The sequence below is a fragment of the Simochromis diagramma genome, unplaced genomic scaffold (genome assembly GCF_900408965.1).
Source record: "Simochromis diagramma unplaced genomic scaffold, fSimDia1.1 OVJJ01000113.1, whole genome shotgun sequence".
Lineage (NCBI taxonomy): Eukaryota > Metazoa > Chordata > Actinopteri > Cichliformes > Cichlidae > Simochromis > Simochromis diagramma.
The window spans coordinates 462057-485847 of record NW_024387142.1 but is presented as its reverse complement, the minus strand read 5'-3'; the positions used below and the strand labels follow the sequence as shown (position 1 = coordinate 485847).

General features: G+C 40.4%; 1 protein-coding gene across 2 annotated transcripts; it reads right to left on the bottom strand.

Moving 5' to 3' along the window:
- Positions 1-406: 406 nt before the first annotated feature.
- LOC120743547 (SH3 domain and tetratricopeptide repeat-containing protein 1) lies at positions 407-23223 on the bottom strand. 2 transcript variants are annotated; one of them, XM_040047210.1, is made up of 19 exons: positions 22937-23223; positions 21407-21478; positions 17702-17832; positions 15194-15299; positions 14048-14188; positions 12941-13139; positions 12754-12830; positions 11951-12146; positions 11717-11847; positions 10553-10591; positions 9139-10470; positions 7779-7919; positions 7483-7704; positions 7219-7399; positions 5498-5648; positions 4918-5040; positions 4573-4723; positions 3318-3514; positions 407-3204 (listed from the first exon to the last, which is right to left on the bottom strand). In XM_040047210.1, exons 1-19 carry the CDS (start codon positions 23049-23051, stop codon positions 2953-2955), a joined length of 3957 nt encoding a protein of 1318 aa, XP_039903144.1. In that variant the 5' UTR covers positions 23052-23223; the 3' UTR covers positions 407-2952. The 2 variants fall into 2 exon arrangements, with proteins under 2 accessions (XP_039903144.1, XP_039903143.1); XM_040047209.1 differs by having other exon boundaries at positions 21407-21481; positions 22937-23222.
- Between the last annotated feature and the right edge of the window lie 568 nt (positions 23224-23791).

Sequence of the window (23791 nt, the reverse complement as noted above, 5' to 3'; positions counted from 1 at the left end):
GAAGAGAGAGACTACATCAAGGACACCACAGTTTTATCTGCCTCAAGTGAAAGTTTCTTTACCAAACCAAAACAAAGCAACTAGTACTGAGTCTCCCTGTTAATGTTGTTCCAACAGTCATGAGAAATGTTCATCAGCACCATCATTACAACTGAGCAGTCCTGTTTTGTGACATCACAGCTATCGGACTCAAAAACAGGTCATTGGCAGCTAAAGTCATGTAACATACTGCCAAGAGATGAAAATACTGAAAAATGGTGAAAGCAAAGTTTTCAGCCATGAGATTATTGTTTATGCAATTTTAGGAAAAGATCATAATTTAAAAAAAACTATGCTACTGGGGATGGTAATACTGTTATTAAAAATATGATTAAAAACATAAGAACCGCTTGTCCACTTTTTTTTAAAAGTTTATTTTAATCAGAGTATGAATAGTGTAAAATTCGAGCACTTGAGAATCAGTCTTGAATGTTTGAATTCAGTGATGCCACATTAAAAAATACAGATATTCAGTAAGATAGTTTGTTTTCATAGGTGTTCCTTAACTAGACAGAATGACCAGTTGGCACAGATGCAAAGGAAATGTGCAGCTGAACACGTTACATATTTTAGGCTGGTTAATGAACAGCCTCCGATTATCTGCATCATACTCAAAACTCATTGCAAACCATAAGATCTTCAACATCAGTGCAATAAACAAAGTTATGATCGGTTTAATAGAATAGAACAAGATCCTACTCACAATACATATTAATAAAAACACTGTGTTCGCTGAGGCAGGAAGTGCTCGTCACAGAGCCTACACCTAAATAACTCAAATGCTTCTTTTGTCAGATCCAAGTCTCACAGTCTCATATAAGTCATTTAACTCTGACGAGTGAACTCGAAATTTCAAGTTAGCCCAGGCAGTCAGGAAGTGCTGTGAAGTTACGTAATGTCCTTGTTACGCTTGAAGCAGAAGCTGGAAGCAGAAGTGGAAGAAATTATGTAATTCAAGACTGGCAATGCTCACTAGAAATTTTAACTTAACGTCAAATGTTTTTGTTCTTTTTTTTCTTAAATTTCTACTTGTTAACTTGAAATGTTGAGTTATTCTTGGAGTTACTGTTTCCAGTAGCAGAAACCAGCTTCCACAGAATGTTTCAGACTGGTGTCATTGCTGATGGAAGGTCAGGGTAACGGATTCATGACGTACAAACTGTTTGTAACTCCACCCACAGCATTTGTCCAAACCCAAGCTCTTTCCCGTCTTCTTAGAGCCAATAATGTAAACTACACAACGTGTGTCACTGACATCATTAGAAGCATTAATGGTTTTTCTGTTTTTTATATTAATGACTTTGTCCTTGTGTCAACTCAGAAGACAGAAGGTTGTTTCTCTGATATCCAAAAACATTTATTATTGTTAACAAACAAACAAATCCAGGATTGAGCTCCTGAAACACTAAAACGTTTAAAGAATAAAAACTGAAAAGACTTAGAATTTAAAATTGTATGATTTACAAACAAAAACTATTTCCAGCACTATACAAAAGTCTTGGGTCAATCGTCACTTTTTAATGTTTTGCTAGGAAAATGGGAAATAGGTTTAATCAATAGCTGCACCTAATTTACATGGAAAAACAGTACATGAGGCAAAACCAGGCTTTGTACATTTCTACTGGCCAGCTCTGTTCTTCAACACAGGCCGGACTCTCTTAGGTGCCATTTGTTGTACTTCCTTTAAATAGTCTTCAGGTCTACAGTTTTCCAAGCATCTTAAAGGAGGTAGATGATCTGCACTCTTTCAACAATCTCTCCTTTGTTCCTGTCGGTGTCTATATAATCCCACACTACCTCCTCCATGTTGAGATTCCAGACTCTCGGAAGGCGAATCCATGACTTCAGTCTATTCTACGATGATTTTACTGCGTTGGTTAGGAATGATTTCCAAACTACAGAATGAAGCTGTTGCCAACAAGATGTTTTCTAGATGGGACAGCGTGACAGATAATATCTGACAGTACATTTATGCATTCTGTTATGCTCCAATCCCAGTTTATAGTCAGTACCATTTGGTCTCCAGCTAGTCAGCTGCCACTAAGAGCTTACATAAAGAAATATACAGCAGACAAAATGAACAGCACAACACAAAATTCTGACCAAGTCTGATGTACAAATGCACAAATTAATTTTTCAATCAACTTCAAGTAACTTTAATGTTTCCGAGTTTTTTGAGATTCTGTCTCTCTCCATTAAACTGAAATTATTATAAAGAACTATTAGACTACAGAAGTAAAAGACTATTCACTTAATAAAAATGCAACAGGGGATTGAATAATTATTTCTCCCATCAAAGTCGCATCAAAGTAGAAGCAAGTGTACTTTGGAAAGTTACATGAATAAGATCCAGCCTGGGATGTTCACTAGTGACCAGCTGTCGCTTTTAAACAAGTGAACAGTGTTTCCCTGTTTCCACGTGTCAGGACGTAGCTGTTCACAGTTGTCTATTTAAATGAAATATGAAGCAAACACAAAGATAAAGTTACGGGCGTTCAGATTTCAGGGAAGCAAACAGCATCAAACACGCTGCGTCTCAGAAAGAAACATCGAATTAAAGAGCTTAATTAGGTTTGAGACAAAGATCCCTCTATGTGACCTAAAACAAACGATATTAAATAAATATTTCATTATGTATTTCATGTATTTCATTTCAATGATAAAAAAAATAAGATTTCAGTACATGCCTGGTTTATGCTGCTGGCACGCTCGTCTTACAGCAACGCTCAGAGTTATGACGTTTTATTATTTAAACTGCTGAAAAAATCTGTTTTTTCTCTGGAATTATTGATTTTATCATCATGTTGGAAAACAAAACCGTGAAACTTTGAAAAGCAGCTTCAGTGTGGAGCGTTGCTTCATGTCTACTCTGTACCAACAAATAACATCTCCTGTCTTCATGCAGTGTCCCTCCTACTGTCCTATATTCTTGTATTGTGCGCTGCTGTACTGCTGGCCTGGGGAAATATTTATCCTCTTTGCGTTCAGCTCTGCAGCAAATCCTCGTGCCTTTTGATAAAAGAAGAGCGAGCGCTCCCGGTCTATGATGAAGTTGTGGTAGATGGTGGCGAGTTGGGTGCACAGCTGCAACTGAGACTTTTTGTTGCCCAGATCCATGGCTGCAGCGAGAGCTAAGTGGTAGTATCCAGCAGCATCAAAAGGGTCCTGTCGAGGCAGGATTTCAGTTTAGGCATATCGCCGATCACTTTGTTCATCAGATTCACATTTTATTGTTTCAAATACAGAAAACAACCCACATCTATGACCCAGTCCATTACCTTCAGATCAGTGAATATAATGTCTCCCAGTGTTTGGTACAGCCTCACATAATACAGTGGCTCCTCATCGAACTGCAGAGGTGTTGGGCAGAGGGTCAGGGTCTTCAGGTAATAGTGCTCAGCCAGTTCATAGTGTTTCAGACAGTGGTACAGGGAGCCCAGACGGTGGCACGCCACTCGCTCATTCAGACGCTCACCTACGTGTACACAGTTCATTTGGTTTTAGCACAGGACCTCATGTCAGCAAGTAAGCCAGTGATACGTTTTCATAGGAGCAAACTTTGGAGCCTAACTGTACCTGCTGTTCACAGCTGTCATGATTTATTATAATTTGTCATTACACACCCCAAAATTACTAAAACCAAAAGAAGACATTAGAATTTTATCGTCATTATATTAATAGAGATTAATAAGAAAAAAATACTGCAAACAGCAAGTAAATTACATTAAAAATGAAAATGTTTGTTTGACTGTTAGGATGTTCTCTGTATTATTTTAAAGTCTTTATCTCACAATTCAAAGTACCTTGAGGCGTCTCAGGTCATACAGGAGATAATGAAAATACTAGACAAACTAATGTTCAGAACACTATAGAGAAGTTAATGTTGAAGGCAGCTTATCTAAAATAACAGCTGATGTGGGCAGTGTGAAGCAGCTTAACTGGATTCAGGCTCTGGGATTTGTGGATGCACAAAGCACCACAAAAAAGCTACAAAACAAAGTTAGCAAATAACCAACTAACACTCTTACTTTGAGTGGCAATAGACAGGAACAGAAAACATTAGTAAGCAATAATTGTGTGCTGAGGAAACCCTTGGTTGAGTGTCTATTCGAAGTTGCCTGTAGGACAAATGGAAGCCCCTTACATATGTACAGTTTGTAAAACTGTTAATGTTACCGCTCCGACATGCCATTAATGCTTCCATAGTTCAGCATGTAGTCACCTGAAAACACACCTATTATCCAAAGTGTTTTTAAAAATAGTTAAATTATGTTCTGTGTTATGTAGGTTAGCAATCAATGACAGTACAGGTACACACTGGGAACAACCAACAAGTCCTAAACCTGAATATTTTAGGTCAGCATCAGCACCTGACGAGCCTGAAAAAAGGGGACCGGCTGCATCTTTAAAGTGCTTTTAATTATAGTAGCAATAGTTTTGAAAAGTACAGAGAATACACTTTGGTCCAGTGCTGACACACTTCATGAAAGACAAAAGATGGAAACGACTTTGGTGTGTGCTGGTTTTGCTTACCCAGACTCTTACTGATGTCAGCGGCAATGTGAGCAAACTCCACTGCTTCCCCATACAGCTTGAGACAGAACATCACTTCAGTGAGCTTATTGCACAACCTCAGTCTACTGTGAACGCTGTTGCTCTTCACTGCGATTGGCAGAGCACGGTCCTACATGCAATGAACATAAAAATACAGCCATTTAATTATGATAATTACAGCTTTTATTAGTTTGCACCAATTTTGGAGAAATTACAGTAACATCATCATAGCACAATAATGCTGAAAAGGTTTTAACAAACATGGATAAATAATCTAATCCTACATAAGAATGACTGAAATCACATTATTCTAATATGAAGTACCCTGTAGAAGATGACAGCCTTGTCCCGGTCCCGGCAGCTGTCGAGGAAAATGTCTCCTGCGGTTTCAAGAAGCTTCAAGATAAAGCTTGTGTCTCCTGTGCTCAAAGCTACATCCTGAGCTGCCTGAAAACACCAGAAATACAGGATTTCAGTGTATGATAAACAAATTTCATTTTGGCCAAAGCCGAAATCGCTAAAATTGTGAAGACTGCTCTTTCGTCCACACATTTTCTTTGCTGATTATCTGACTTAAGAGTTGTGGTAAGTGGAGTAATTCTTTTATAATACTTTTCTACTCTGCGCAGACCCAGGACACACTGGTGAGATTACATCACCAGTGTGTCCTGGTTACATCTCACCAGGCCTGGGATGCCTCAGTGTTTCCCTGATAAACTGGAGGAAGTGACTGGGCAGTTGGCTGTTGTCCCCATAACCTGACCCAGAATAAGTGGAAGAAGACGAATGGATGGATTGAATTTGAGAGATATTCATGATGGCTGACATAGTTTTCAATGTAAACTTGCAATTCTGAGAATAATAAAAGTTTAAGACAATACAAATGAAAACACTGGTATCAGACCTGAACATAAATGTCCACCAGTTCAATCTGGCCCAGCAGCTGGTAGATCTTCCCGGCTTGTAGCCAGCCATATGCTTCCTTCTCCTTGCAGCCCAGGTCAATGAAAATACCCAGACTGGTCTTGGTGTAGTCAAGAGCAGCTCGGTACGCCCTGAAACAATTCAAAGATAACTTTTTTAAAGGTGGTCCCAGTGGTCCCAGTGTTAATTTGATTCCATTCAATTTCATTTACCCTTCACAACAGCAGTTGCCTCAAAGCACCTGACACTATAAGGTAAACCCTACAATATTAGAAAAAAATCATCACAATCATACAGCCACCTATGAGCAAACACTTAGTGACAGTGGGAAAAAACTATTTTTATATACTCTTTCTATCTGACAATCACACGCATTCATATTATGATGCATCAGAGAGCAACTTGGGCAACTTGGCATGCAGACTGGAACATTCGGCAAACGAACCAGCAACCTTCTGATTAGTAGGTGACCTGCTCTAGCACCTGAGTTATAGCTACCACAGGTTAAGTATACGCTAAATGGCAGGGGAACATGATGAAAACAGCCCCACCAAGGCTGGAGATGGAGCAACACTGGAAGATCACATGAAAGGAGGAAACAAGACATAACAATGCTAAATGGCTAGTGGAGCTAATAGCAGACCACAGCAACCTCCCTGAACAGGATCCAGTAACCATCACAGTGGCAGACATCCAAAACAGAGTCTCAAGCATGAAGAGTTGGACAGCATCAGACGCTGACATGACTCAAACCTACTGGCTAAAGAAGCTAACTGTACTCCATGAGTGCTTGGTAGCACAAATGAACCAGTTGCTAACGAATGAGACACACCCAAAATGGCTAACTGAAGGCTGGACAGTCCTGCTCCCGGTAGATAGAGCAGTTGTACGAGATTGTAAGATCAGACTGACCAACCTGTGCACTACCTGGATTGACTACAAGAAAGTCTGGTCACGGGATGCCTCACACATGGATCCTTGAATGTGTAGAACTATACAAGATCAACCAAGAGCCTTCATCAGGAATTCAATGGGGATGTGGCGAACAACACTAGAGGCTAACTTCAAGCCAACTGATACAGTCATACAAACTGGCGATGGCTAACCAACCAAATATAGTAGTGGTGGAGAAGCAGAATAAGACAACCATGGTCCCCGTGGTCATCGGAGAACTCGGGGCAGTGACCCCCTAAGCTAGGTGAGTGGCTCCAGCAGATTCCAGGAATGACATCCGAGATCTCTGTCCAGAAGAGCGCAGTCTTAGGAACGGCTAAGATACTGCACAGTACCCTCAAGCTCCCAGACCTCTGGCAGAGGACCCGAACTTGAAGGATAAAAGAGGAGCAAGCGGTGTGAAATTATAATGTGTATAGATCCCTTTGAGTTCTGTAGAATGAAAAAGCTAAACAAAAATATCCAAAACCAGCACTGGGCAAAACACATTTAGCACTGTGAAAGTAACATGACAGGAGTGTTTAAAATTCTTCTCCTCAAATGGAAGGTCTGGAATAATCAGGCCTCGTCTTATCATAAAGACCTCAATAGTACCGTATCACTCAAATAGAGCACTTCGCTCTCAAACTGCCGGAGCCTTCAGCTTTCAGTCCCGATCTGATCTAAACCACAGAACACTGCACTTTGCTGCATAAAAGGTAAGTGAATGTCATATTCCAGTCATACTGCAAGTCTACATGCACGTACTGTTCTGTGCCAATAGAAAGGTAGATCTGGCTGATTGCTTCCAGTGCTTCTCCCTCCTGTTCTCTGTATCCGGTGCGTCTCAGCAGCTGGACTCGGTGCTGACTGTAGAGTATCCACTGAACCTGGTTTGGAATCTTACACTCATACAGACGACACAGACATCGTGTTACACTGAGCTCATCTGGCGAAGTGACAGAGAGAAAGAAGGACAGTTTTAACACAGAATATAAGATACTGCTGTGGTTATGTGACATTCATACTTACACTCTAACAAGTTAGCATTGATTGCCAGAAGCAGAGCCCACTCATAGCATCCTTTCCCATAGTCCAGCTGCTGTTGCTTCACATAATACTTTCCCAGCTCCATCAATACGGGGATAAAGTTTTCCACATTGCTTTCTTCACTGAGCTCAGAGAAAAGCTGAACTGCCTCAGACAGATGCCTCTCTGCTAGTGTTTTCGCTCCAGCCTTCAGACACAACAACCCTTTATGAAGATGAGAAAGAGTCATAACATAGTTGGAACGAAACATTTATGCGCAGTAGGATATTCTAGCTTACCTAGATTGGCCTGAGCTACGGCCCCGTTTGGCATATCTTCAAACTCTTGGCAGATGTCAATAGCAGCCTGGTAGCTCTCTGCTGCCCTCCGAACATCACCCATACATCGAAGTGCCACGCCCCGCATGTTGAGAACCACACCTTTGTATTGCATTAAAGAAATTTACTTTAACATTTAAGAAATGCCTGTTTGCTAAATCTTTATCCTACAGTACACTCCACATAGTTTTATTAATCAGTCGACGGTCTGAGTCTTTCTAAAGGTGACCACTTTCTTTAGTTAAAAGTTTCAGCTGTATGTAATATATATAACAAAAGGAGTTAATCAAGTCAAAATAGTTATATGTGCAAAGCTGTGGTTAAAATCTGATGTAACTCTGAATGAAGATGTGGAAGAGAGGCAGAGGTTAATAATAACTAATCATTAAATCCTGAGTGATGCATGAGTGTGAAGCAGAAACACTCCTAGGCCAATTACTAAGGAAGGATTCAGAGTCACCTGATCCAGTTCTAACTCAACAGAAGTACAAAGGGTGTCATTTTAGATTAACTTTTCAGGGAATTTTAGGACATTCTGATAATAATGAATTACAGTAGAGCAGTCTGGAAGTAATGAAAGCATGAACTAATTTATCAGCATCACTTTGAGACAGGATGTTTCTAACTTTAGAGATGTTGCACAAATGGAAGAAAGTTATACATATTTAATACATGAATTAACGGACAAATCCTGGTCGAAAATGACTCCAAAATTCTTACTGTTACTGGAGGCCAACGTGACAACATCCCAAGTAAGCATCTGGTTAGACATGTTTCAGATATTTTTAGTACAAAAACCTCAGTTTGATCTGAATTTTGAAGCAGAAAATTAGAGCTCGTCCAGGTCTTTATGTCTTTAGACATTCCTGAAGTTTAACTACTTGTTGTGTGTTATCTGGCTTTGAGGTAGACCTTGGTTTATAACTACATTTAAGAGTGTGAAACAGCAGATTACAACTTTGAAATATGAGCTGCAGTTTTTAAAACAAAGTATAGTTTGAAGACAAAATGAAAAAGCTGAACAGCTCAGCACCCACAGCTTTGCTTATTCCAGTCTCTTAAGGTCAAATGACACATTTTAGAAATGAAAACTCAGGAAGAGACGGTCCATACAGATCTGGGATCAAGAATATAAAAAGCAAATAAAATATGATATCACTTCCTGTTTATCAGCTTTACAGTGAATTTGCTATAAAGGACATATTTGTAGAAGCAAATCTTAAACTTTTGTGAGGCTCAGCCTGAAGGTCATCTATGCAAATTTGGGTGAAAACTAAAAAACACTTTAAATTTTTAATGCGATTTATAGAAACCCCCTCACCTTCCTGAGGAGTTGTGCAGTGCTCTGGAATCGAAGCCAGGATTGATTCCAGTATGTCCAAAGCAACTGCAGGCTGACTGTTGTCAATGTAAAGCCACGCCAGCCAGATGAGAAAACCTTTTCTTTCTGAAACAGAGACGTACACTTGCCTCGAAGGACTGTTGTTGATGAGAGCCTGCATATGGCAAATCGCATGTCCCGTCATCTTGTGTTTGCAATAGAGTTGGCAAAGACAAACAGTGAGCTGGTGGCTCAAAATTTGGTAATGGTTTCTCTCTCTACTTTGGAGCTTTGTAAAAGTGAGAGCTTTGCGCAAATATGGAGCCATCTGAGGTGGAACGGGGGTTTCCTGTTCAGCGACACTGTCCAAAAGTAATACCATACTGCCGAGACAGTCAGAGAGCGTGGCAGAGGGCAGCAGAGAAGCTCTCCTGACTGAACTGGCACTGAGGTGGGGACGGTGAAGTTCACTGTAAAGCTTTCCCAGTGCCAGATATCCATGACTGGGAGAGATCCTCCATGGTCTTTGAGCTTCATCACAAAGAATGAGTAGCCTTTCCAGATAAGGAACAACTTGAGCTCCCATAGCAGAAGTCCAGTGGTGCTTTGCCAACAGCAGACAAGCCCGGGCTTCTGCCATTTTGTTGTGAGAGAGGATAGCTTTCTTGAGCATGTATTTAAGAGAAGAGTTGTCCTCTAAGCTTTTCAGACAATCTGGGATTCCTATTAGTAAGGCAACAAGTCGTTCTGTCACAGCAAAGAAACTTTCTGTATTTTTCTGCAAAAGATATGTTGCAGCAAGGTTGGAGAAGATGCTGGCCAACAGCCTGAGGTCTGTGAAGCCTTCTCTTGGGACACTGAGAGTTTCCTCAAAATAAACCTGGGCTTGATTGAACTTTGACCTACCCACACAGAGCTTCCCCAACAGGAAGCATAAACGAGTTTGTGACCAGAAAAGGTGTTTCTTCCTGGCTGTCTCCCTGGCAACACCCAGAAAGGAAATCAGTTCATCCTCATCACAGTGACCAGTGAAAGTGGAGGAGGCCAGTTTTTCAGAACTCAGTCCATACAGAATGCCAAACTCTACTTTGTAGTCTCGGCCGTCCAAAAAAGATAAGAGTGGAATCAATGTGTTCTTGTTCCCTTCAACTGGTTGGACCACGAAAGAGGGAAGTTTGGGGCTTTTTGCCTCCGCAGCCAGGCCCGATTCCTCTAGAGTCTCCCTCTTGGTTACGGTGTAATGAGGGATCGACTGTTTGTCTTGATCAAGAAACCTGTGAATGTTTGTCTTGAACTCTTTCTGTTCAGACTCAACTTTTCTTGAAGAGCTGGCTGCAAAAGAATAATGAGAGAGACAATAATGATGGCATGCACAGGAGGCCAGTTAGTAAAGAAATGCTAATGTCATACTTACGTGATGTTTTTTTCTCAGAATCCTGATAAGTGACCATATCTAAGATTGAACAACAGCTATTATGAGAAAGTGAATGTGTAAACAACAAAATCCTCAGTAACTGGTAAATAAATGCTCAGAAACAAAACTTGGTGCAAATTATATACACAAATGTACTTTATACTTGTCTTTGAACCTTTATTTATACAAAACGGTAGCGACAGAGAACTGCATGCATCCAAAACAAGCGAGAAGTTGGACTGTGGCCACAAAAGTCTTGAAATTCATAGACACAAAGAAATGGCATAAAATTATATATGCCTATAAAGGCAAAAAGAGTAACTTTGTCACAGTAAAGCAAAGGACACCAGACGCTGGTTTCTTTCATCTGTGACAACATGGCAACAGTTTTTGTATATTTAATCAAACACAACCATAACCACAGCAGTGGCAGTTTACAGTGATCTGAATTATTTTAGTCATGCTAGCAGCAAGATTTCACAGATGGCACAGATGTTAGCAGGCTGGTTGGTACGTAATGTTTTTAGACTTTTCATCAAATGCCACCAACACATCAAAAATTTCCATTTAATAAGTAATAATTTGGAGGATTGCAATTTTTCATGTCCCTAATTCATACAGCACTACAATATGCTTGTAGATTTTGCCTCCATGAACTCATCAATGGAAGTTAAGCAATGCTGGCAGCAGCACTTACAGGTCTTCATGTTGGACTTGGATGGCGGTTCTTTGTCAGGTTTTTATTCTTGCCACAAACTTTGGCACACTAAACAACCTGTTGTTGGGCTGAGTTCATCTATTTGTGTCAAAATGTCTCAGGCACAACCAATTGTAATATCTTATAACTTTTAATGTATAACCTACTACCAAACACAACTACCTATCTTGCAATTTGGTGACCTAGATCTGCTCCATCGTTTAATACTTTTTTCTTCTCTTCCCATGTTACAGCTGCTCCTGGCTGGTCTTTTTTCCATAATCTTGCTGACATACACACAAAATACTACTTGCACAGTCTTTATTATTAGTCATCCAACAATCACTAGCTAGCTTGCTAAACCAAAATATGGTATTTACAGCAAAGATTTTATTTAACTGGTATGTAAGCATTGGTACTATGAGCATCGGTAGGTATCGGTAAGCCGTTTTCCTTTTCTTTCTCACCTAGTTTGTAATTATGCCCAATATCATTATGAGATTTTTTCTTCAATATGGCAATTGATTCTTCGATGACTTTTTCCTCTTGCGGACTCGAGAAAATCCAATCCTCTTCATCTAAAAAAATCTCTGCAGAGCTGGAGTGGTGACAGAGAAGAAAACAGGTACACACTGTCATCATCTCAACCTAAAATGGTGTAATACAATATAACTGTATACTGTATCGGCTGTTACACTCACTCGTAAGCGTCAGTGGACGGTTTTACCAAGCTTGTCCTGATCAGACCTATTTCTCCTGTTGCTTCCTTCTTCCCCGTGAACCAATCAAAACAAGGCACCAAAAATCCCACAATCGTGATGTGATCACCAGGTGACACGCTCAGCTCGTCCGGGCCCTCAGCATCATACTCCTTTTTAGCTAGACAGGTTCCTCTGGCTAAACAGAGGAGACACTGCATGAAGATAGTCCCAAACTGTGAGAGAGGTTTCTGTAGCAATAAGTATCTCTGAAAACTGGAAAATCAACTTTTATTGTAAACTATTTCCATATGTCAAACTAATGCATATTTGCCCAAATGTAATCAATGGTATACGTGGCGTATGTGTGGCCAACTGTCACATCACCAAACCCAATACATACAAAGTGTTAAGCATGCCACCTGACTGCTTTGTGTAAAGCTGGGTGAAGGGGGGGATTATTATCTGGAGGTGCTTTTCAGGAGGGGCTTCAGCATACCGAGACATTTTGGACAATTTCATGCTCCCAACTTTGTGGGAACAGTTTGCAGATGGCTGTTCCTGTTTCAAAATGACTGCACCAGTGCACAAAGCATGCTCCATAAATGGTGTGGAAGAACTTGACGGGCCTGCACAAAGTCCTGACCTCAATCCAACAGAACACCTTGGGGATGAATTGGAGGCGATACTGTGAGCCAGGCTCTAGTTGTAGCCCTAGTCCTAGCACAGTGACCTCAAGGCTAGACTGGAAATGATTATATGAGGTAAATGAAAGTAACTGAAGTTAACATAACACAAACACTTACCAAAGTGCAGAGGGAAGTCACAGGTAGATTTCCCATCACCTATTAAAATGCTTTCTGCACAAGATTTGAGAAACCACCTGTGGACAGATGGGATTATCTGACCTCATTTACGGTGCTTCATGTTCACATCAAAGTTACTATGAGACTGCTTAAGGTCCACACGGGCCTTTATGTGGCTGTAACTCACTGATGGAAAGGGATGACTGGCTCCAGAGCAGGTCTAGGTGCAGTGCCCCGCGCTCCATCAGCCAGACAGAGAACAGTCCACCCTGAGCCTAGGAAGGGAGGCTCGAACTGGGCTATGTCTCCCTGCTCCAAGTACAGGTCTCCTCCAGAGGTTGAACTGTCAAACATCTGGCTGGCACTGCAACTGGCAAACAATGAACCTAACAACAAAGAGAGTGAGCAGGCTAAGTTTACTTATATAATGACAGTAAAACAGCAACTCCGTAAACATGTATTAAAAAAATTAAAAAACTGGGGGCAGCCCAGACCTCCTGGTGGCTGGGATACTCAGAGCCCTCCAGCTAGTCTGGAGGAACGCCTTCCCCAGCCAAGCTGGAGGTCATAAGGACATTAATGACATTAAAAAGACAAAAAGCTCTTAGTGACATTATTGCACAAACTGACTGGCTCCTGCTGTTGTCTACATTATGAGGGCTAGAAATGTCCAACAGCGGGAGAGAGAAAACATTTTGTCGTGGAACACTTTAACAGCCTGAGCTGGAGCTTTGAGATCAGCTGACTGATATTCACTCACCTGCATTTATTGCTGAACATTAACTGTAAATAAACACACTGAGCTTGATCTTCCAAACTGGCCTCCTGAGCCCACCTGATCTCCTCAGCTATGACAGTACGATCTGGCCATAAATTAAATAAGCGGACCCATGACTAAATTGCCCCCCCCAAAAAAAGGAATATCATGGGTTCCTATACTGTTTGGTATAGGAATGATACAGGTATGGTTGGTCCTTTAAATAAATGGACCTCAGTCAGGCTGCTTGTGAAATTATTTCTCAGACCAAGTTTATATTAGTCCTTTAAATTCACTACACAACATGGCATTTGAGTGGGAGGATCTATGTGTTTTCTCAATGCCTGCATATAAAATGATGTTGCGTTTGGTGTGAATTGGAATTATCAGCATATATACATATGTAACTCATTTAAATATTAACTTATCCTTTCACTCGTCTAAGATTTTACCAGGTAAATGCACACCTTTGTTACTAATTTACAGTTTCCTGATCTCATGTCTAATCACCTTCTAAAATGATATTTTAGTGCCAACCTTCTTGTAGGAGGATGCCTCTGTAGAAAAGGTTAAGTGTTTCCTCCTGAATGGTCACCTCAATAGCAAAGTCATCCTTCAAAGAACTGAGCCAGAACGTCTGCTCTAGCAGTAGGTTCTCCATGCAATGGTGCAGGAAACCTGGAGGAGAGGAGGATGTTCACAGAAGGCAGTGTGAGGTATTTGGACTGTGTCATTATTTATTAACAAGAACTAAGACAAAATGCCAGAGCAGTGTGGAACAACCAAATACACTCCACTAATCCAACACCTTTAGCAACAATAACTTGAAGTTTATGTATTAATTTAAAAGGAGGAATTTTATCCTCATCTCTACAACATCTACATCATCTTTTGTCTGTTTATTGAGGTTAACAGGCGTTTGTTTATGTCCAGCTCTCTTAACTTCTTGTCACAGTATTTTAGTTGGATTGAGGTTTGGATTTGACTGGGCCACTACAACACCTCGTTTTTTTCCTTCTTCAGTCATTCTGTTGTAGATTTGCTGGTGTTCTTGGGCTCACTGTCCAAGCTATAGCCTCCAAACAGAGTCCCTCACACTGGACTCCACACAGAACATAGTCTGTCTCCAGTTATACAACTTCAATTGTCATTAGCAGTGTTGGTCAAGTTACTTGAAAAAAGTAATCAGTAACTAATTACTGATTACTTCCCCCAAAAAGTAATCCCGTTATTTTACTGATTACTTATTTTCAAAAGTAATTAATTACTTAGTTACTTAGTTACTTTTATGAACAAGATTTAAAACCTGAAGAGGTGATAAAGCGATAGATCTTTCAGTTCAATTCTACTTTTTCTTCCCAAGCTCCTTAGACAACATTACATATACTTCCACCTGGTTCTTATATAATGCTTTTCTACTCTTCTGAGCGCTTCACACAACTCTGTGCATTCACCCAATCACACCAGCACATTTTTTTTCCCCTGTTTTCTAACATTCACACTCTGATGGATGTATCGGGGAGCAATTTGGTATTAGTATCTTGCCCAAGGCATGCAGACTAGGAGAAGCCAGGAATCGAACCGCCAACCTTCCGATCAGTAGATGACCTGCTCTACCTTCTGAGCTACAGGTGTAGCTACAGGTACAGCTCAGGTGGAGCCGCGCTACAGTGTACTCCATACCTATTTTGTAATATGTGGTGAACTTCCATATGTCTTCAAATGTTGTGAACATCACATAAATGGCTTTTCTTTCACTGTTGATGGAGATGAGATGGGCGGACAGCTCCTGAAGAAAACAGAAAACAGTGTTGATACTGAAGTTTCTTAACTGTCCATCTGATCCAATTATCATTTGATGCTCACATTTAACAAACTGATACATAACGAATGTCATTTAAACATCAAACTGAAGGTTTTGACAGCCACTTTTCATGTCTCAGTAAAACGCATTTTACAGTTTTACAGCAGTTACAGGAAGTACAGCAGAAAAATGAGCTGTGGCAGCACAACAAGAAGAGAAGAGTTAATATTTAACTGAAACATGGTCCAATAATGTTTCACAGCTCCAGCCTTAAAAACTCTAAAGACCACCACTTTCCAGATGTTTTTCAAGTATGAGACAGAGAGTGAGCAACACCACATGAAGATGAACAAACTTCAGAATAAGTATTTAAAAATAAACAAAACCAGCAGAATATATATATGATGATGATCTGCCCAAAATGTGTCTCGAATAATTCAAACAGTGGCAGGTTGCTCACTGACCACAATCACATGGCTGCCAGTGCACACAAATGACATCAAAACACAACACAGTGAAAAGAACACAAATGTCTGTTTTCTGTGGAGGTCCATAACACTCACTCACTCTTCTCTCAACCAACCTTTGTTTTCACCGGGGCGCTGCGACACAGAGCCTAGGATCACTGTAGTGACCCTAATATCACGGCAGAGCTGTCAGGAAGTGTTTGAACTCTTTCAATTAAAATGGATGAGGAGTTACAGATGTTTAAAAGATGTTGTGAAACATCTGTCTGACACCAGTGACAGGGTACGCTTTAGAGGGTTCAACTCCTGATCAGTTTGTCTGAAACCTCCTCACATGGCCACTCTCAGCTTTTCCTCCTCAATCGCCACTTAAATAAAAAATCATTTTTTACATTTGTATTACAAACACATGCTTTATAGAATGTGAGGCTGCACAATGAGCAGAATATAAAGTATTTAAAATGAGTTCAATATTAATCTATTTAACAGCAATGGGGACAATTTTCTGCTGAATAATTATTTTTACTTTTGATAAACAGTTATTTATTTGTAAAAAATGTTTGGAGTCATGTATGATTTCTGTTCCACTTCTCACGTGTTCACCACTTTGTGTTGATCTTTCACCTGGAATTCCAATAAAATTGATTCATGTTTGTGGCTGTAATGTGACAAAATGTGGGAAAGTTCAAGGGGGCCGAATACTTTTGAAAGCAACTGTATTAAAGAAATATGAAGATGGACAAACATGTTAGCACAAGTCTGTGGGCTTACATTGTAAATATCAAATGTGTAAAATTACAGAAAAAGTTACGTTAGCTCATTGAATGGCGGGGGTGGGGGGGTTATGAGTAGAAAAAGCCATAAATCTACAGAAAATATAGTTTCAATACCAAAAATGTTTGCCCCCTTTCATATTTAACAAAACCGTCTCTCTCTTTGCAGGCCGATTGTGGCCCCTCAAGTAAAAACAGCTGTTATACTATACTATACATACTGCAGTGCTGCTGGCATTTCCGATGGAGTTAATAAAGTACTGTACGAACATATGTTTAAATGTGAAAGCTTTAATCTAAAGCACTTTAGGTGGTCAGTAAGAATATTCCCTCTGAAACATGAACGGTATGGGTGTCAAGCATGCACAGGCATCACTGGCAGACTGTCTCCGGCCATTTCCATGGAATTCCCACAGAATCCTGGAGCTGAGCTCGCAAAGTGTCGGCGGCCTCAAAAGCCAATCCCTGCTGACTTCTAGACTGGGAACTGTTGCAGCCACACATCACTTGATTAGTATAAAATGTTTCACTACAGAATCTCAGTAGTGAGGTTTTGGGGCTCACTGAAACCTCAGTGGTAGAGTCTCAACCTAAACTAAAGGAGCGACCCCCTCAGGTAAAACTCAACATTTCATAAACTCTTTGTACCAAAAGGTTTATCAGTTGGCGGCTCCTTAGAGACAAAGTACTGCCACCCCTGCTGCTACGTCAAGCCGTACATTCCACACTCCACGAGGAAGGAAACAGAAATCAACTTGGGAACAGTGCCTACCATGAGGCTCATGGAGATCCATGAGCACTCCAGGTACTCGTTCACTGCTCCCTCCTCCCCCCAAAAAGTACAAAGAAGACATTTTTTTCTCTACACTGTAAGCTGTGTAATGGCCAACAATGTTCTCCATGTTCACATTCATGTTCAGCACCTTATAGCTTCTGTGATGGGCAGGCCAGAAGACGGTTGCCTTCCTGGGATACTTCACTCACTTTTAAGTTTTCAATACACAAAAAAACAAACTAAGGAAAAGATATTTATTGCATTGTTATCAATTCATGGAGGAACTTTGTGTTGGAGCACATATATAATGGACTAAAATACTCAATAGAAGGCTTTTGTGTGTGTCTGTGTGTTATGAGTCAGGAGTTATACCTTAAATAGGGTATTGACCTCGGAGCTGTCAGCCTCCAGCATGCACAGTTTCCCTCGCAGCATTTCCTGTGACTTTTCATCTGCAGGAAGATGGTCTGGACCCCTGACCACATCCAGCAGTACAGGAAAAGCTAAACACACAACACACACTTAATATAGACGTGTCAGACAAGACTATGAGTGAATCAACTCTAATGTGCTGATTTCATAGCTTTCCTGTCCTGACTGGACAACACAGATTGTAATGAAAATGAAATCAGCTAAAAAAAAATGTATCTGTTGACCAATTATTTCATATTTGATTAAATGAGTTCATGCCTCCTTGAATTTACATATATGGCTGTGTGGTGTCTGTTAAAGACATAACCATACAACATGTTTTCAACCATGTATAAAAACAAGGGTAAACAGCACAAAATGAATAATTAGGAAAATACAGTGTTATAAATGAAAGTCATTAATAATCTCCATATTCAAGATGGTGCAGCTGATAGCAGCCTGAATACTGCTCAGTGCTACTTTTCCTGCTTGTGTTTATCTGTTCAGTTTTCAGCTCTTCCTTCCTGTTCACACACACATCAACAAAGTAATCAGGTTGTTTTGTTTTTTTTAAATAAAACTTTACCCTGTCTTTCATCCATCTGGAGAATTCTGCAAAACTATTAGTTGGAGCAGCTCTCAACAGGATTAGGAGATGCTGATGAGAAACTTAAACTCCTTCCGATCGTACATTGGCCGGTCCATGCTTCTTTCATTTCACCCAGCGAATGTTCAGCCCTGTGCCTCAGTGATATCTGGCTGGGTGAACATGTCCCCAACAGCTCACTATATCTACCAGGCTTTCAACTGCAATACAGAGCTTTCTCGAAAAGCGAAGGGAGGCGCAATCATTTCCATATAAACTGTTTCCATATAGGCTTCAACCTACAAATAGGTTTCCGGCCAAATTCCAAAACTGAACCCAAGGAGATCTCATAAAATGAGTGCTCTTGGTTACCTTTGATCTGGTATGGCCAAAACCTCTATTAGGCCTCTATAACAATAGAAGATCAATAGAAGATCAACTCACATGGGTTAAAATACAAACTGCCAGTGAGTTCACTGTAAATAAAATCATCCAATGATGAGCTAATGATGAAACTGAGTGTCTCTCTCACAGTTTAATAAGTGACTGAAGAGGAACTTGTGGGTTCAAGGTATAAACCACTTTAAAATCTTTCATAATTTTCTACTGAGGTCACTTCAGTTTTACAGGTTAGATTATTTCCTGTAACACTCCGGGATCAAAGTACCACTAAAAGCAATATGATTTGTTAGGGTGATTTGTCTTCCTCCTAAAATGTTTTATCATGCATTAAAAAAAAAACACTGACTCCTAACTTATCTAAAATAGACTTCATGAGACCATAGCGTGTTCTGCCATGATAACCCTTGCAATCCCAGCATCTGACAATGGTTCAAAGAACTTCTATAAACATCACTATTTTTGATGTGCAACTTTCTCCAGACTGACAGCAAAACAACTAGTAGCTCAGTGTTCAAACATTCAGAAGAAGGAATTGCTCTCACAGCTAGAGATTGACAAGGTACATAATAGGATCATGGGGAAACTTGAAACCTGGACCCTCCGTAGCCGCTTACCAAGATCAGAACACCATGGCAGCAGTGATCAGTGAGATGACTATAAGATGAACAGCCACAAGGAGCAGTACCCACCATGGAGAAAGAGACTAGAGGCCAAGGTCAAGGTAGCACAACTAATGGAGTTGCAGAAAGGTGCCTAAGAAGCACAGAAAGCTCTCTATGCCTGAGGCCTTGAAGACACCCAAGCAAAGACTACCAGCCTTGGACAGCTGCTTGAAGAGGTATACGCAGAGAAGTAGAAGGCAGGAAAATAAACCATCTATTCTGCACAGAACCATCCAAGGTGTACTCTCAGTAGGGAACAATATGAGAACAGCACCACCAAGGCTGGAGACGGAGCAGCACTGGAAAAGCATATGGGAGAAGGATGCAAACCATAACAACAATGCTCAGTGGCTAGTGGATCTAAGAGCAGACCACAGCAGCTTCCCTTAACAGGATCCAGTAACCATTATAGTGGCAGATATCCAGCTGGTAGTCAATGAGAGACACCCAGAATGGCTAACCAAAGGTCCAAGATTCCTGATCCCCAGGGAACCCCAGAAATAACCGGTCCCATCCAACTACCGGCCAATAAGTGCCTCAGTACCACGTGGAAGTTCCTGTCAGGCAGGTTAAGAAAAACAGGCACATGGCTCAATACATAAGCAGGGAAGAGAAACGAATTGGCAGGAATACCAGAGAACCGAAACACCAGGTACTGATAGACAGAGCAAGACTGTAAGACTAGGCTGACCAACCTGTGCACTGCCTGGATTGATTACAAGAAGGCTCACGACTCATTGCCCCACACCTGGATACTGGAATGCCTAGAATTGTCCAAGAATAACAGGACCTTAAAAGCCTTCATCAGGAAGTCGATGGGGATGGACATTAGAGACCAACTTCAAGCCCATAGCACAGGATCTATCAAGGAGATGCCCTGTCCCCACTACTGTTCTGGATAGGCCTGAACCCCCTCAGTGAGATCATTGAAAAGAGTGGCTATGGTTACCGACTATGGAATGGAACAATCCTGTACATGGACATCAAGCTGTATGCTAAGAGTGAACGAGACATCGATCACACGAGTACCTCAGGAAGATGGCCATGGACAGCTGCATGCTCAGTGAATGCCTCAAGCAGCAGAAACCCAATAAAGAGGAGCAAAAGGAGGTACCATCGTGGAAGGACAGGCCCCTGCACGGTATGTAGCACCGGCAGATAAAGGAAGTGGCTGACATCCAGAAATCCTGCCAGTGGCTGGACAAAGCTGGACTGAAAGACAGCACAGAGGCACTAATCATGGCAGCACAAGAACAAGCTCTGAGCACAAGATCCATAGAGGCTGGGGTCTACCAGGCAAGACCCCAGGTGCAGGCTGTGTAAAGATGCTCTGAGATAATACATCACATAACAGCAGGGTGCAAGACGCACAGAAACAGAAACATGTGTGCCGAATATGGCCTGGTAGTCTCAAGGTCAAATCGGGAGAGTAGGGTGGTCGAGAATGGCCGAGGTAAGATCCTGTGGGACTTCCAGATACAGACGGCCAAAATGGTGGCTAAACAACTGGACATAGTAGTGGTAGACAAACAGAAGAAGACAGCTGTATTGATAGACGCAGTGATACCAAATGACAAAAAAATCAGAAAGAAGGAACACAAGAAGCTGGAGAAGTGCCAAGGGCTCAGAGAAGAGCTCGAGAAGATGTGGAGGGTGAAGGTAAACATGGACCCAGTGGTAATCGGAGCACTAGGTGTAGTGACCCCCAAGCTAGGCGAGATAAGCAACTTCATCACTGATACAGCATTTTCACGTTCACTAACACTCACGTTTACTTGTAGTGTTAACCAATCATCTGTCAAGAAAGTACTTACTGTAACTTGACTTGCATCATAACACTGAAAATTGTGGGGAAAAAACGTGTGATAGTTGTGATAGTCTCTAGTAACGCTCTTGAAATGTGGAATTTCCAAGTATTTCAATGAATGTTCATAATTCAATCACCAATTTTATATATTATATATATAATTAGTTAAAGATGGTTTGACAGCATTAAATTGGAATTGATAAACTCACCTACTGGGAAGTTTTCCTCATACGCTGACAGAGTTCCCTTCAGACTCACAGCATCTCCAGACAAACCATGCACTGCTAAAAACATAAAGTGTTATGTGTTTTTACATTTTACCATTATACCATTATTTGTTAATAACCTGTGAAAGATAAAGCATAATTACAGATGTGCAAATGATATCTAAAATACAGAAGACCTTTACAGTTGGATTTATCTGATTATTTGTTCAGTCACACAAAATTAATTTGCTAAACTTCATATTTAACTAACAATATTCAATGAACAATTGAAGTTGTTTGCTCAAAGTAATTAAATGTTTAGCTATCGATTAATATTGTGAAATAGCAAACAACTGTTTATTTAATAAAATGCTTGAAGTTTGCATAATAAGTCTTGAAATAACTGAATACAACTAAATACAATACTCAATTACTAAATTACTCTACAAATATCCAGTGACTCTTTGCAATAATACATCTGAGAGGGGATTCATATTTTTATTAGTTGCTATGGTTAGGACTTTTGCACACAAAACGTTTAAAGTGTGGTGTTTTGTTCTACATGTAGCTACCTAACAGTTCATTCCTGCACATGAAACATTAGTTGAATAACCAACTAGCCAACAGAACTTTAGCACCACTCTTTTAGCGCTATTTTAAACCATTTTTGGTGGAAAAAGTAATCAGCGAAAATAATCACTGAATGCAGTTGGACACAAAATGTCTGTGTAGGTTCTCAGTCATCCAGGTTCTGGTTGTCTAAGGAGGAAGGGAAAGCGACTGGACTTCTTTAAGCTTCCTGAAGAAATGGTGAAGATGCATTTAAATGGAACAACACTGTCATTCCTTATGTAGCAGGTAGAAACTCATCAAACCTCTGCTTATAATGACCCACAGCCTTTTTCACACCTTGGTTCCTGTGACGAGGCACATGACCGGTAGTGAGTCAACACCCTCTTCAGGGACAACTCCCACTAGGGCTTAAATACCTGGGCTCTGCCATTTAGTGTTAGAACTGAAGATGCTTCTGGGATGAGGGGTTGAAGCTTCATGTAACTGGACGTCTTTAGGAAACTGAAACAAGTCCAGGCGCTTTGCTTTCCAAGCTCGTTGGATTGGACACAAAATCCTTAAAAATAAAAGTACCTAAACCAACAGTAAAATCCTGCTTTTATATGTCAATGTGTGACTTATTGCAATTTCACGATCTCATGTACAATCAGCTACAGAAGGAAATTTTCTTATTAGAACGCTACTTTTACTTCTAAATGTAATTTTTTTTAGTGACAAAGAGTATCTGAACTTAACTTTAACAAAGAACTTTTAACAGAACACGATGTTAGACAGATATGTTTACTTAAGTCACACAGTCAGCTGCTTTAAAACAGATAATTTGCTTATATAAACAGAAAACAGCAAAACAAAATTTGTCTTTAAGTTTCGGGCTTTCACAGAATTACTGTGAAAAAACAATATAAAACGCATCTGCTAATTTGTAGTGAACAGCAGCATGAGAAGGATCTCTCTCATTACCCATTCCGCTCGGCCGGTGTAGTATCTCCGTCATATGCCGGTACTGCTGGACGTCAGTGGAAAGCTGTCTCCGGTACTTGTGGCTCCAAGAATCCCGCTCCGACCGGGCTGACATTTCCAAGGCAGCTGCGCAACGTCCTCTGCGACCAGTCAGCAGCACAGCATCACATGCCTGTGCACGATGCACCTGGTAAACTCCCAGTGAGGGACACGGGGGTCTGCCTCGCTTTTGCTTTTCAAAGTAAAAGTCTTCAAAAGTTTGACTTAGTGAGCCTGTAGGTCAATACGAACGAGTCCGAATTAACATACTATTACTACTACTAATAAATATAAATCAATATAAATAAATACTACTAATAAATAAATCCTTCTGATTTTACTGTAGAATTAGGTGCAAATGTTTTTTGTGTATGTGTTTGTGGTGCGTTTTATGGGTAATACAATATGTTGACCTTGATGTAAGCAAAGAGGGAGAGCTTTGTTTCATTGTTTGCTTACTTCCCTTTTCTCATATTGTTATTATTTACATTTATAAATATATCACAAAATCTTTTTTCACTTAATGCCATATATAACCTAATTAACGGTATATTACATTATTACATTTTTCAATCAATATTAAGGTCAACATTTAACAGAGTATACTGATTATACCGAAGCAACTTTTATTATGACGTTAAATGTGGATTATTTCCTGTGTTGGTTCGGTGAGCTCTACACTGACGTACATAGTGAAAAGCTGTCGCTTTATTTCAGTTTTTCTTTTATTATAAATGCTGCCACTTGTTTATCTGCACACCAATAACCAGAACAATTCAGTTACGTTTCTGTGATTGAACATGGAAAGGTTGCACA